Source organism: Vulpes vulpes, chromosome 8 (assembly GCF_048418805.1).
Source record: "Vulpes vulpes isolate BD-2025 chromosome 8, VulVul3, whole genome shotgun sequence".
Classification (NCBI taxonomy): Eukaryota; Metazoa; Chordata; class Mammalia; order Carnivora; family Canidae; genus Vulpes; species Vulpes vulpes.
In genome coordinates this window covers 51,301,389-51,315,664 of record NC_132787.1, presented here as the reverse complement: position 1 = coordinate 51,315,664, position 14,276 = coordinate 51,301,389, and the positions used below count along the sequence as shown (strand labels likewise).

Here is a 14,276-nt window from a genome sequence, read left to right as displayed (position 1 = left end):
CTCCCCTCTCGGTTTTCCACAGAGCACTCAAAGTCTTTTTTCCCCTTCTGGCCTTTCTTCCTTCCTGCCTTCCTTTATTCCTTTTCTTCTTTCTTTCTTCTTCTTTCTTCCTTATTCCTTCCCCTTTTCCTCCTTTACTTCCCCTTCCTCTCTATCTTCTTCTTTCTTTCTTTCTCTTCCTTTCTTTTTCTTTTTCTCTTTTCTCTTTCTTCTCTTCTCTTCTCTTCTCTTCTCTTCTCTTCTCTTCTCTTCTCTTCTCTTTTCTCTTCTCTTCTCTTCTCTTCTCTTTCTTTTCTTTCTTTTCTTTTCTTTCCTTATTTATTCATGAGAGACACACAGAGAAAGGCAGAGACACAGGCAGCAGGAAAACCAGGCTCCCTGTGGGGAGCCCAATGCAGGATTCAATCCCAGGACCCCGGGATCGTGACCTGAGCCAAAGGCAGACGCTCAACCACTGAACCACCCAGGTGTCCCTCGCCTCTTTCTTTTATTCTGTCTAAGATTTGAGATCTTAGGAGATTAACATTTTGAAGTTGGTTGTTTGGGCAGTTTTAACAACATTTTACTTTTCTTTGAACAGGTGGTGTTAGAAAAGCCAAATGGATTAAATCCAGGCCCCACGACCCTGTATAGCAGCGCACCTGAGGTAGGTAACAGGGGGAATAGTAGTTGACTACTTCATAACCAGGAAGCAGGATATCCTCCTCTATGATCCCTTTGTTATTGCTCTTTCTTGCTCCGTAAATATAAGAGTAATGTTTGCTATAAAAATTCAAACAATGGAGAAACACACAAACCGGAAATTCTCCTTCCTCAATTCCACTCCTTTGAAGGGTCCACTGTTAACAGATTGAAGTGGGTGGATCCTTTTAGAGCAGGGCTCTTAGCCTTTGCTGTCTACTGGAATGGCCCTGGCAGCTTTAAAGGAGACAAGCCTGTGCCAGCCCTAGAGATTGTAATTTCACATGATCTTAGCCAAAAGGCCGAGAAGCAATTAGAGATTGTAATTTAGTTGATCTGAGATACAGACTGCTGGCTCAGTGGGTACAACATGCAACTTTTATTACATTTTATTTATTTATTGAAGGAACTGGCAGGGGGATGGAGAGGGAGAAGCAAACTCGCTGCTGAGCAGCAAGGAACCCCAAGTGGGGCTCAGTCCCAGGACCCTGGGATCAGGGCCTGAGCCAAAGGCAGCTGCTCAACCCACTGAGCCACCCGGGCACCTCCCTCATTCTTTTGAATAATGACATAGTAGTATTTCTTTCCATGGCTGTGCTTATTTGTTTGTTTATTTTTTTTTTATTTTATTTTTAATTCCAGCATAGTTAACATATAGTGTTATATTAGTTTTAGGTGATTCAACAATCCTATGCATTACCCAGTGCTCATTGTGGCTGTCCTTTTTGAAAAAAATTTCCCCCAGCTTTATTGCAGTATAATTAACAAATAAACATGGCTATACTTGTTTAAAAAAAAAAAAAGCATTTGTTATATTTTTTGTTATTTTTATTAAGATTTATTTTGTTTTTTTTTTTATTAAGATTTTATTTATTTATTCATGAGAAACACAGAGAGAGGCAGAGACAGAGGCAGAGGGAGAATCAGGCTCCATGCAGGGAGCCCGATGTGGGACTCATCCCAGGACCCCGCGATCACGCCCTGAGCTGAAGGCAGATGCTCAATCACTGAGCCACCTGGGCAGTCCATTTTTTGTGATTATGTAATAAGATATGTTATTGTAGAAAATTTATGAAATTCAGAAACACAGAAAAGTGAGAGAAGAAAAAAAAATGTCACTCAGATCCACCCAGAGAAAAACCACAGTTTAAAATGCAAATAGTATTTCAATAGCAAGATTAAACTGTATATAGTATTTCTTTCTGTTTGTTTTTTTTTTGTTTGACTGGGGTTTGTTTTGTTTTGTTTTTGGATTGGTTTTTTTCTGGCCCTTCAGTGTAGGGCTGAATCAGATCTACCCATCTGTTCAAGGCATATTATCATCTCATGTCATAAAGGCCTTTAACATTTTTTAGGGTTTTTTTTTTTTTTTTGCTCCTCCCCTCCCCAGCCAAAAGGTATACATTCTAATATATTCAATGTATGATTTAAATATGCCTATTATGTTTTCAGTTTTCATAATGGATTTGTGCTATATTTCCATGTTTCCCTTTTTACCCAACACCATGTTCTTAGGATCTAGCCACATTGCTATGCCTAAACCTAGTGTGTTTCTAACTCCAATGTGTATAGTTTTATAACTTTTTTTCTCTTCATATTTTAACATGAAACTTTTCCATGTCATTAAACAAGTTTTATAAGAGCACCATTTGAAATAAGCACATGGTAGTAATGCTCCAGGAGCCTTTTCAGTCATTCTCACTGCCCAGCAGCTTAGGTACCGATAAGCTTAGGGCGAGTTGACCGGATAACATCCTGATGGCTAGATTTTGGCATGTTGTAGTTCTAGCCATTCATGGTAAACTTGCAATTTGGATTTTTTTCCCCTCCTTCTGAATCACCCATATTTGGCAAATATGCTGCTGGCAACAGGTTCCAATAGTGCCTGGTGCTATATATTCAGCTCTTTCTTCTCAGAAGCTCTAAGCCCTGCTGGGTATTATCTTATTTTTGAGGCAGCCTATAAGGCAGGGCATGATAAGGAGTCTTCTTGCTGCTGCACAGAGAAATGAAGACCTGCTGGGCTTAGTGATTGCACAGCCGCCGAGACCCTGTTGTCTGCCTCCCAGTTGAAAGTTCCGTGCTTCCTAATGTGCAAGACAGGGAGAGATGTTTCAGTCAGACCCGCTGGGAGCTGGTAACTGAAACGCCTGATGCCTGTGTGGCATGGGGGCAAGACCCCACATGCCAGCTCAGCGCTAACCACCAGCCCACGGTTGGGTGTGTCTGGGGAGAGACTCACTGTAACCTCAATGAGGACACCTTTTCTCACATCAAATCAGATTCCTGGACTCATTGGGTGCTTTTGCTCTAAACCTGCCTGTCCCGTCAGTAACCCTTTATATGCTAATCTTTGTGCTAGATGCAAGGAAGACCAAAGGTGTGCCTGGGGATGCACCTCTCATGGTGCATATGGCATAACCCCTGCCCTGGGGGCACTATGGTCTAAAGGAGAACACGTCCCTGCTCTCAGAACACTCTAATCTATGGAAGCAGGACATATATGTGAGGATGGCATAAGCATACCTGCTAATCAGTTGACACCTGTATAAAGATTACTGAGTGTCTTCTAAAATCATCAGATGATTTGAGGCTAGCTGAGTTCCTTAGGATATGAAGAGAGTGATTTCGTGTGAATAACTCAGAGCTCCTGGGTGTATAAGACTGACTCTCCCCCTGAGTGATGTGAGAGTGGTCTGGACAAGAGGGTGCAAGCATATGTGGTGGCGGACCTTCTCTTACACAAGCACCGTGCCTTCAGCTTCTCTTCCCTTCTCTGGTTATAGGTCGACGGCTGTATAAACGAAGATGTCAAGAGCTTGAGGAAGACCGTGCAGGACCTGCTGGTCAAGCTGCAGGAGGCTGAGCGGCAGCACCAGTCAGACCGTGTGGCTTTTGAGGTGAGATTTGGGATTCAAAGAGAAGGTACCCCAAGTGTTGGGCTGCTGGATACAGGTGCCAGTGACTTTTCATGGACTTCATGTCTTTCTGGCTGTGTGCCATCCACTGGAACAGCTAGGCTTTGAGGCCTGGGCACCTTCCCATCTGCTTTTTTGCATTCCTGGACATTTATATTTTTTGCTGTTGAAGGCTAGCCCATAGTTTAAAGGTTGGCACTTGGTTCTCTACTGAAGTTGAGTGGTGGTGCTGGTCTAGGATAGCAGGTAATTCGAATCATTTCTCTGAGTACCACAGTAAAAATTACTGGGCTCTAGGCACCATGCAGGCAGGGACTGTCGCTGTCAGGGTCACCCTGCATCCCCATGTCTGACATAATGCCTGTCGTAAGGTGGGCACCTCTTAAGTGTGGATGGGATGAGAGGATGGACCAGTGTGGTTGTAGAAAGATCTGTGTCCATGGAGTCAGAGGACTTTAAGTCTAGTTTTGACTTTACTATGCAGAGCTCTGTGATCTTGAATGAGTATTTCACTTATTACAAAAGTAATACTAAATTATTATGAAAGATTAAAAAAGCACCAAAGTCTGTAAATAGTGGAAACTCCCCATTATTAAAAAGTGTGTGAGGTCTTCATCTTGCCAGAAAATTGAGTATAAAATGAGGTACACTGGGCAAACACTAGGCTTCTGTGTGAGGTTAACCATCTCTTATCCATTATTGTTCATCCACATGTGAAATATTTCTGTGTCATAAATATGTGATGATAGGATGTGCCCTGTCCAGGCATGCCAGGAGCTGGTGAAGAAGACTGAATGCCTCTCTTCCCTAGGATTGAGAAAGAGAATTTCTGAGAGGGATATGGAGGGGAGGAAGAAGGCACAGGGATAATCAATTGCCTTTAGAGATGATCATTTATTTGAGCAAGTAATTTAACATAAGTATCAGGTCCAGATTATGTAAAAATGAATCATTTTAAGTATACCTTACAGAATTGAGTGAGGTAAGATGTGTAAGTATGTTACTCTGAAGGATTTTGGAAATAGAAGATACCCTGTATTTTTCTTAGTGATCAATTTAGTTAAGTGGGTTTTCCCATCCTAAATAGTCTGGACTTAGCATGATACTGAGATGAGTTTGGTCTCAGAACAAAGTGGCTGTGCAGTGAAGGAGTTTGCTTCATGTGCTTCAGATTCCACAGCATGGATAATTGGGTTGACTATGTGTCATTTTGGTGACCAGCTGTTCCCTACCTTCTTGGTATACAAGAGTAGGAAGGGGAGGTTGAGGCTGTAGCACTGACCAGACTGTGAATGTTGGAGAGAAATTTCTATCTTGAGAGGCCTTATGAATCACTTGTCGGTTTGGGCCATACATGGAGGTGTCTGCTAGCTCTGGGTTTCAGTGCTTGAACAAAAGGGTCCAGAGTCAAAGCCTGAGGCCAGGGGATCCCTGACAGCTGTGCTACCTGCCCACGGTTTCTTAGCAGGGGCTCCCGTTGGTAAGTAGCACCTGCCTGCAATAAGAGGTACCTCTTGAGTTATTTCCACTTTTGGAGTAGGTTGACACACACCCTCTTATGATGAAGAGGTTCCTTCAGGGCAGTGCTGATTGGAACAGCAGGACAGATGTGACAGAGGAGTATGTTTTTTTCCTTTGTGATCCTACAGCTGAGTGTGAGGATCAGCCCATGGCCCGATAACGCTGTGCTGAGTACACATCAACCTGGGTGCAGTATTATGTACAGAAATGAGAGGTTTTGTTTTTATGTTCTTGTCCATGGGGCTGACCTGTTCCAGGCTAATATGGGACCTTTGGAGGCTTTTCTGTCTTTGCTAGTGAATTAGACTCTCTGATCTACTTTTCTGAACCAGGGGATAGCAAGGGCAAGATTGTCAATTACTGAGAAAACCACCTTCCAGTAAGCATGGGTTTTCTGTTCTGTGAGCAGCAGTTTGTTGTCAGGAAGGGTTTGTGGAGAGTTTGCTCTGGACAGGGCTGGTGTGTAGCATGGACATGTCCCATCACACATCATCCTGTGCTTTGCTTTCCCTTCTGTGATTCTGACTTTGGGAGGAGTCAGACTGTCTACTTTGGTGTTCTGTTCTCCTGGGGTTGCATGGGCTTTGGGGAGGTTATGTGGCTTCTTCTTCTTCGTCTTTTTTTTTTTTAATTTAAGATTTTATTTATTTATTCATGAGAGAGGCAGAGACAAAGGCAGAGGGAGAAGCAGGCTCCACACAGGGAGTCTGATGTGGGACTCGATCTCAGGACTCCAGGATCATGACCTGAGCCAAAGGCAGATGCTCAACCACTAAGCCATGCAGGTGCCCCACGTGGCTTCTTTTTTAGTAACTGACTGGGGAGTCAGTGTAGGGTAGCTGGGAAGAATTGAAATGGATGATGAGGTCACTGTGTTCCAGCATTGGCTCTGTTATTCCCCAGCTGTGTACCTTGGGGAGATCAGTTGATCTTTAGTTGTGAAAATGAAAGATTGGACTAGATGAAGACCAATTCCATTTGTGATGTTATCGAGCAGTAACTGTGTGCTAGGACTGTGCCAAGCTCTGGAAATGGAATGGTACTCAAGGTCCCTGCTGGTGACCTACAGGGGAGTGCACACAAGTGACTGGGCAAGATCCACTTGGTGCTCTAAGAGGGGAGGACACACAATGGAAGGACTCCTCACTGGCATAGAGACTTCTGGAAGAAAAGATATCTCAAGCTGAGACCTGAAGTTGGCATATGGGAGGAAGGGAAGGAAGGCAAGTTCTTCCTTAAGTTTTCATTCAGAAATTCTGCTTCTGTCCCTCCCAAATTGGGTTGTTGTCTTTGTTAAAGAGCAGTTCTTCCTGGTGCATGGTTGCCCTTCCAGATGCCATTTTGGCCTTTATATGCAGGCTGCAGAATTGCTTGCTGTGAGGGTGAGGAAGAGTGGCAACTCAGAAGGAAGGATGTGGAGATGTGCTCCCCTGGATTCTTTGCATTTGCATTTGTAGGAAAGCCACACCCAACCCTCAGCTTGGGTAGCACTGGCTGACTAGGTGGGGGGTGGGGATTGTTGAAGAAGTCTGCCCTCTGGAAGGTGCTTATGGGTTCCAGGTGTCACTCTAAGGTAAACCTCTAAGGTAAAGATCAGGGGACCTGGGGTGTAGTTGGTTAAGTGTCTGACTCTTGATTTTAGCTCAGGTGTGATCTCAGGGTCGTGAGATCGAGCCCCATGTCTGGCTCTGTGCTCAGGGCAAAGTCTGCTTAAGACTTTCTCTCCCTCTCCTTCTGCCCTTCCCCACACCCCCTCATTCTCTCTCAGATAAATAAATAAATCTTTTTAAAAATTAAAAAAAAAAAAGTAGAGCTTGATCAGCTATGTGCCAGTGAAGCCTGGAAATGGAGATACCTGCTCGTTTCCCAAGTCATCCTAGAACTGTGAATGAGAAAGAGAGGGTGGCTTCCCCTCTCCCATCACTGCGCACAGGGCCCTGGGGTCTTCCCTAAGGTTTTTATCCAGATTTGCTCTTTCCCCTCCACCCCCTTCACGTATCCCCATCCTGTCTTAGGTCACACTCAGCCGGTACCAGAGAGAAGCAGAACAGAGTCAAGTGGCCCTTCAGAGAGCGGAGGACAGAGTGGAGCGGAAGGAGGCAGATGTCGGAGAGCTCCAGAAGCGCTTGCTAGGCATGCAGGCGGTAATTGTTGGAGTCCTGCCTTTAGGGCCTAACTCCTGGCGGGTGGGGGCCAATTGGAACCAGTGGTGGTCCTGAGATTGACTGAGACCCCCGTCGTCTGCTCTTCTGAGCAGCTCCAGGAAAACATCACAGATTCCTCAGCAAATGCCTTCGAGAACCTTTTAGCCTTTAAGGAATGAGGGGTCTTTCTCTCAGCTAAGCTCAGCCCATGCTAATTAGAGTTGGAATCCATTTGCATTTCATTTGAGTTCTTGTACACCTGCCCTCTATGGGCTTCTGAAGGGTGTTCTTAAAAAACGAACTCTTAAGGAGCCTCTGGACGTGGCTTCCGGGGACCAGCAGCCATAGCCGGCAGGTGGTCCTGGATAAGGCACGGCCAAGCTGTCCGGATAGCTGGGTGAGGCTGGGAAGTTTCTGTGTGCTGAGGGTGGGAAGGGTTCTCCCTGCCAGGGGAGGGCGCCCCATCAAACCAGCTTGGCCTGCTGCTCTTTGGAAGCTGTCCCAGGCCCAGTAGAGGTTGAGCCCCAGCCCTCAGGTGTCTGTCACCCCAAACACAGAAACTGTCATCACCTCCTTATTCTAGATTCTCTTCCCTTTGGCCCATCCAGGAGCATCAGGCCTTACTGGTGAAGGTTAGGGAAGGGGAAAAAGCCCTGGAGGAACTTCGGATCGAGAACACTGACTGCCAGGCAGAGCGAGAGAAGTAAGGGCCCTCTTCGCCAGAAGCTGCCAGAAGCTGCCAGAAGCTGCGGTGTGTGCAAGGGAGGGCGGGCCAGCAGCCTGCAGCTCCAGGTGGCCAGGCCTGGGGAAGAAACTGGTGCTGATGTCAGATCTTCCAGCTCTGACTCACAGTGTGGCTACGCAGGGTGGGGCCCCGCCTGCCCCGGGGAGATACTGTTGGGGAGGCTGCCATCTCTGGGGAGTTGTCTTCCAGGGAGTAGGTGCCTAAAGGAAAGGCTTGCGTGGTGTCGGAGCCAAGGTCAAGGGGGAGCTGGTGAAGTCCTAGCCGTTGTGGCACATGACTCTCCTCAGGTTGTCACATTGGATGTGGATGTGGTATTACTGCACCACAGTTTCCTTCCCCCAAACAAAGACCGGCTGTAAATTACTTGAGGGTAAATCAGATAACTTCCTCACAAGTCATGCTTCGAAAAATACGAGTAGCTTCATGAAGAGATTCTGAACTTCCTGTCGCTGAAGCTGCTTGAACTGAGAACCAGCTGGCAGCAGTGGCCTGCAGGGGATCCCTGGGATCCCTTCCTCTCCATGGTTTTTACAGATTCCCTCTGATCAGAAATCAGTGAAACAAAGAGCAGTAGGCCGTGTTGGACCTTTAAGAATTTGGAAATTCTTTCTGCTGTTGACGATTAATAAATAAGATCTCAAATCATAAATCAAAGTTAACAGCAGCATGTTGGGCCTGCTCTCCACAGTGTAAGTTGGATCTTTTTAAGTTCAACAGATGTCACCTGGAGGGCCTTCTAAGGCATTCTAAGACTGCACAGTTGGTGGGGCGGCATCTTCTCTCCTTTCCAATAACCTCAGTCTAGGCATGGGAAATGCAGACATTTTATTGTAGCCTCCTTTTGGGCTCAGCAACATTTCAGAATTGTTTTAAATTACTCAGCACTCTCTTTCTCAGTCTTGGTGCTCATGGGCAGGAGAGGAAGCAGCAGGAGAAACAAAAAAGACCCAGATAACCCAAAACAGAGGCATGGGAATGGCAAGTGACAGCCATGCATCAAAAAATGTTAATTTTCTAAATAAAAGGAGGCTGAGCAGTAGGGCACTGGAGAGCTGAGGGTGGACTCCTAGACTGTTTGAGGCTTGGGGAGGATGTTGGGGCTCAGATTGCATTGTGCCTGGCCCCCACCCTCACCGGGAGCACTGCCCTCCCTCTGGCACTGGCACCTGTCTGCTTCCTCACATAGGAGCGAAGAGTGATGGGTACCAGCAGTGCTTCAGAGGTCTGAACTTCTGGACCCTCTGCCTAGTCGCCAGACCTCTGGGGAGCTTGGCCCAGTTTAGAAAATGCAGAGGACATAGGAGTGTCTGGGAATCCCAGGAGACTTAGGAACATACTCGTGTGAAGAAGCTCTAAGGATCCTTAAATATTACCTCCCTCTTGACACAGAGTCCTTTCCAACAGCTCGATGGCATTGGGTATCTATACTCCCAGCTCCCACTTTAATCTTTCCAGGAATGAGGAGCTCATCACACATGAGGCAGTCTACTTTCTGACAGCTTTAATGCTGGGAAAGTCTATCCTGTGTTAGCATTAGGACTGCTTCCTTGGACATCTACCTGTTGGTTCTAGTTGTACCTTCTAGAGCTTTCCAAAATAATTTATCCATTCTTACCTCTCTGGGCTTCAGTTTCCTTGTTCAGACGAGTGGATCTCTAGGGATGCTTCCCCTGTGCTCTTCCAAAGTGTCCCAAGTACCTCCTCCTCACGGCAGACCGCTGGGGGACCAGGCAGAGGGAACCCAGTTCCTGGAAGCCCCCAGGCCCAAGTCTCTATCCCATGACTGCCTCAGCTTTCTGATCTTAATCCCCAGGGCTGCCAACCTGGAGAAGGAAGTGGCTGGGTTACGGGAGAAGATCCACCACTTGGATGACATGCTTAAGAGCCAGCAGCGGAAAGTCCGGCAGATGATAGAGCAGGTAAGCAGAGTCAGGTCTTACCCGGCTTCGGTTGCCCTCTTGGGAAGCCACCACAAGGAGCCTGGCCCTGTTTTCCTGTCAAGTCCATGCTTTTGCTGTTCATTCCCCCAGAGAGCATGGCTTATTTTCTTATATGAAAACACTTACGGCTACCAATTACTAGGTTTGAGTGATTAGAATTAGCCTTTCTCCCATCTTTCTCCTATGGTGTTACTCATTTGCCTTCTGTTTTCTGATGGGAGTTAGTCTCTCTTATACTTTGAAGAGCGCTGGTAAATGTATAATTAAGTCACAGTAAACTCCCATACCTGTGTACAGATTATCAACCTTTGTACCTCACAGCAGATTTTCTACTGTACCCCATCTGAGCTTTAGGGTAACATACTCAGGATATGCCATTTTGCAGCATTGTTTTGAGAACTTAAAATCCCTTAGCTGGGAAGGCGTATTTGCTGCATGTCCTCCATGAGAGCTAGGATTTTTCTGTTTGGTTCACTACTGTTTCCCAGAGTCTAGAACAGAGTTTGTTACATAGTAAACACTCAACAAATATTTTTCTTTTCATGAGAGAGAGAGAGAGGCAGAGACATAGGCAGAGGGAAAAGTCAACAAATATTTACTAAATGAATAAATAATTTGTACTTCCCGGGGATCATCTGGGTGGTCTTCTCACAGCCTCCCCTCACACCTGGGATAATCAGGAGCTCAGTATTGACCGAAATGAGGCTACTATGGAAAAGCCTAAGCAAGTTATGTGGGAGGTGCAAAAGTCTGCCTTATGTCTCTGCTGGCTCCACAGCAGCAGGGCAAGGTTCGATGAGTGTGTACTGAGTCATTTCAAAATGAACCCCATCGTCTCCCACATCTTTGTAGCTCCAGAATTCAAAAGCTGTGGTCCAGTCAAAGGACACCACCATCCAGGAGCTTAAGGAGAAAATCGCCTACCTGGAAGCAGAGGTCTGTACACTGGGCAGCCCTGGGAAGGGAGCAGGATCTCAAAGACAGAACTCTACATAGACATAGGGAGGGAGAGTTTCCAGAGGCGTCTTTGTCCTGTGTGCCTGCTGCTTAGAAGTGAGGATCTGGGATGATTGTTGCTGTTCAGTTCAGCTGAGTCAGTGTTGTCTGAAAACCTTCAGGGAGTCACAGTGATAAAATCTGTCCCCACCCTGAAGTGGCACATTGTCACCATGTGAGCCATGTGCCACAAGCTTAGCAGAGGAGGTGCCAATGGAGCTGGCTGTGAGGAGGAGGCATTCTGGAGGAGTGGTCTTGTCTTCTCCACAGCTAAGGTGTTTTTGACCAGCTCATGAGTTCTTTTTTTTTTTTTTTAAAGATTTTATTTATTTATTCATGAGAGACACACACACACAGAGGCAGAGGCATAGGCAGAGGGAGAAGGAGGCTCTATGCAGGGAGCCTGATGTGGGACTCGATCTTGGGACCCCAGGATCATACACTAAGCCAAAGGCAGACACTCAACTGCTGAGCCACCCAGGCATACCAGCTCATAAGTTCTTAGTCTACCCTCCGCCTTTCCCAGAAGCTGGGGAGGACAGCAGGGAACGATCAGTATTGTACTCAGTCCTTGAGGGAAGGAGAGCAGGAGTGGCAACCAGAGGAAGAGGATGATCCAGAGTGGTGTGAAGACGAGGGATGAGGGCAGAGGGCACCCTGGCCGTGGCATGCATGGTAGGGGTGGCAGTGACAGTGGCACAAACAGAGGCAGAGAGCCCAAGTGAGCTAGTGCAATGTCACAAATGGCTAGCCAGCAAATGGCCACCCCTGCCTCCACAACTTGTATTACAGAACTTAGAGATGCATGACCGGATGGAACACCTGATAGAAAAGCAAATCAGTCATGGCCACTTTAGCACCCAGACCTGGACCAAGACCGAGAACCTGGGCAGGTGAGCAGGCATGTGGGTGCTGGGGCCTAGGTGAGGAATGATGGAAGAGGCACAGAACCATGGGCAGGAGACCTTTAGTGCTGAGGCCAGGACAAGGCTCCTGTAAATCCCACTTAGGCTCCAGCGTCTCGTCTGACCTGTTCTCCATCTGAGCCATTCTCTAACCAGGTCAGAGTAAAGCCTGACAGCACAACCCCAAGGAGGCCCACGAGCAGCCTCTAGATGAGTCTGGGCCCTCTGAAATGGTTTGCAAAAATTACAAAGGTGTAACAAGTGTGTATTTCCAGAGGGGGGCCTTTTGTTTCTAAGAGATTGACAGAAAGGTCCCAGCCTTTGGGAAAAAAACAAGAATCCCAGCTTTGCCCACTTCTCAGCTGTTTCACTGCTCTGTGTTGTCACCATCCCTGTTCCTCCCTCCCCCAATCTTCACTCAGACGTTGGCAGCAGGTGCTGCGCCAGAGAGGATGCTGAGGGGGGCACCCGTGGGAGAGGGGACTGTGTGCAGGGTGGGCGACAGGCCGCACTTGCTGCTTCTGACTCTCTTTCAGTGGGAGGATATCCAAGCCCCCCAGTCCGAGTAAGCCCATGCCTCTCATCCGAGTGGTGGAAACATGAGCGAAGGAGCCGAACACTGCTGCTGCTGCCGCCGCCTCTCACCTGTGGAGAAGCCCAACACCCCTGTAGGCCGTTTCCCCGACTTTGACTTCCTGACTAGTCCCTGGCTACGCTGAGGGCTTGTGGTTCATGCGTCCTGCTGTTTCCAAACTCCTGTCCCTGGGATGCTGGGCCGACAGAGGATGAACAGCTCCTGGTCGCTACAGCCCTTGGGAGGACGTGAACCCACCAGCAAGAGCCAGGGCAATATCCTTATTTTCTCGTTCCTGTTTTTCTCTGTAGTGGAGCCTCCCTTCTCTTGTAGCCTGGGGTCAGCTGCCTCCGAACCCACCCCCTCTCTGGGTCAGGAGAGGTGACAATATTTGCCTCCCCCTAAAAGCCAGAGGCACCGATGTCCACCACACTGGGAGGGTGTCCCGGGGGAATGAAGTTCCCTCTACAAACACAGATCAGTTCTTAGTCACACATTGTTTGTTTTTCTACTTGCTCCGCCCTCAGCCCTGCCACCCAGGCCTACAGATTGACATGGGGGACCTGTCATGGCCTGGGCCAAGTCAGTGAGCCTCAGCTTTGACTGGCCAGCCTGGTCTTCCTGGGAGAAGGAAATGTACATTCCAGGAGTAGCTCTTAGTGGACAGATACTGTAGGGCCAAGGATAGTCGTGTGTGACTTCTCTCTGCTGGGAAGGCTCCCAACATCTTTTTAGGTTTCCTCCTAAGATGCAGTGAGTGCAAGATACACCTCAGTCTTCTTGCTCAAGAGCCTAAAAACTGTTTTCGCTGGGTTATATCAATCTTTATGAAACTCTGATTGTATTTATTTTACTAAATTATTGGTGCTTTTCCATACATCCCACAATTGATTTAATACCAGAGTCTTACAGCCTTCTCTTGTGGTGTTTGGATTTGCTCCATGCTGAGAAAAATGTGTTCCCAATGGAAGTAAACCTTTTTCTTTTTCTTCTACCTGCTTCTCTTCCTTCCTCCTCCAAACCTGATCTGACCCTCAGGAGGGCAAGCATATTTACCCTGAGGCTTTGGAGTCTGACTGTATGTTGTCTGGGGGAGAGGGGTGATCAGGACTCTTTGGGGGGAGTGATTGAATTCTTCCCCTAAACCCTCTGCACCCTCTGCTCCACAATCACTCTGTGTTCCTGGCTCTGAGTGACCCTGACACTCATTGTGTTTTCCTTAGGGCTCTTCCTGCAGCCTCCAGAAGGAGATAACCATCAGAATGTGGTATTGTGGGGCACAGAAACATTCAGAGTAAACATGGATCAAGTCTTCAGGTTCTACTTGGCTCAAAACCTAGAAGCCTGATCTCTGTGTGTCATGTATCAGGACGGGGCTGACATGCTGGCACTGTCCAGAATGCTGTTCTGGCGTTCCTCACCCACATTCCTCATCTGTAAAATGAGGGGATCAGACCAGATGATTTTGATAGGCCCTCTGGTTCTGATGTTTTTTTCCCATGGCATATTCTTTGTATGGCAAACTTAATAAAATTATTAATGTGTCTCTTTGCACTGCTGGCCTGTTCCCCCACCCCACCTCCCACCACCCCCAACTTTTCTGGGAGGATGAAAGAACATGATTTTAGTGCCCGTTGAAGATGGCCACCTGGCTGTCTGCATCTGGAAGGTGTGGACCAGACACCCGAACCACAGGACTTTGTGGCATTCAGAGGAGTTAGAATGTCCCTCTTAAGCAGCTCAGCTTTGTGGTCTGAGTCTTCTTCATTGTAGGAGATAGTCCCTAACTTTGAACTTGTCTGGGGTGGTGGCCTGTGCGCCCTATGCCTGGCCAGTGTGAGTGCTCCTCACT

At 47.4% G+C, this 14,276-nt stretch overlaps 1 protein-coding gene across 3 annotated transcripts in view; it reads left to right on the top strand.

Annotated features, from left to right (window-relative positions):
- The window catches only part of TUFT1 (tuftelin 1), a 47,165-nt gene extending 33,195 nt beyond the window's left edge, over window positions 1-13,970 (top strand). For all 3 annotated transcript variants that reach the window (XM_072766513.1, XM_025983067.2, XM_072766514.1), the window contains 8 exons: window positions 581-646; window positions 3,468-3,581; window positions 7,136-7,264; window positions 7,873-7,967; window positions 9,823-9,928; window positions 10,802-10,885; window positions 11,738-11,838; window positions 12,387-13,970. In XM_072766513.1, coding sequence (XP_072622614.1) covers window positions 581-646; window positions 3,468-3,581; window positions 7,136-7,264; window positions 7,873-7,967; window positions 9,823-9,928; window positions 10,802-10,885; window positions 11,738-11,838; window positions 12,387-12,453 — 762 coding nt within the window. In that variant the 3' untranslated portion in view covers window positions 12,454-13,970. The remainder of the gene's footprint in view (window positions 1-580; window positions 647-3,467; window positions 3,582-7,135; window positions 7,265-7,872; window positions 7,968-9,822; window positions 9,929-10,801; window positions 10,886-11,737; window positions 11,839-12,386) is intronic.
- Window positions 13,971-14,276: the final 306 nt, after the last annotated feature.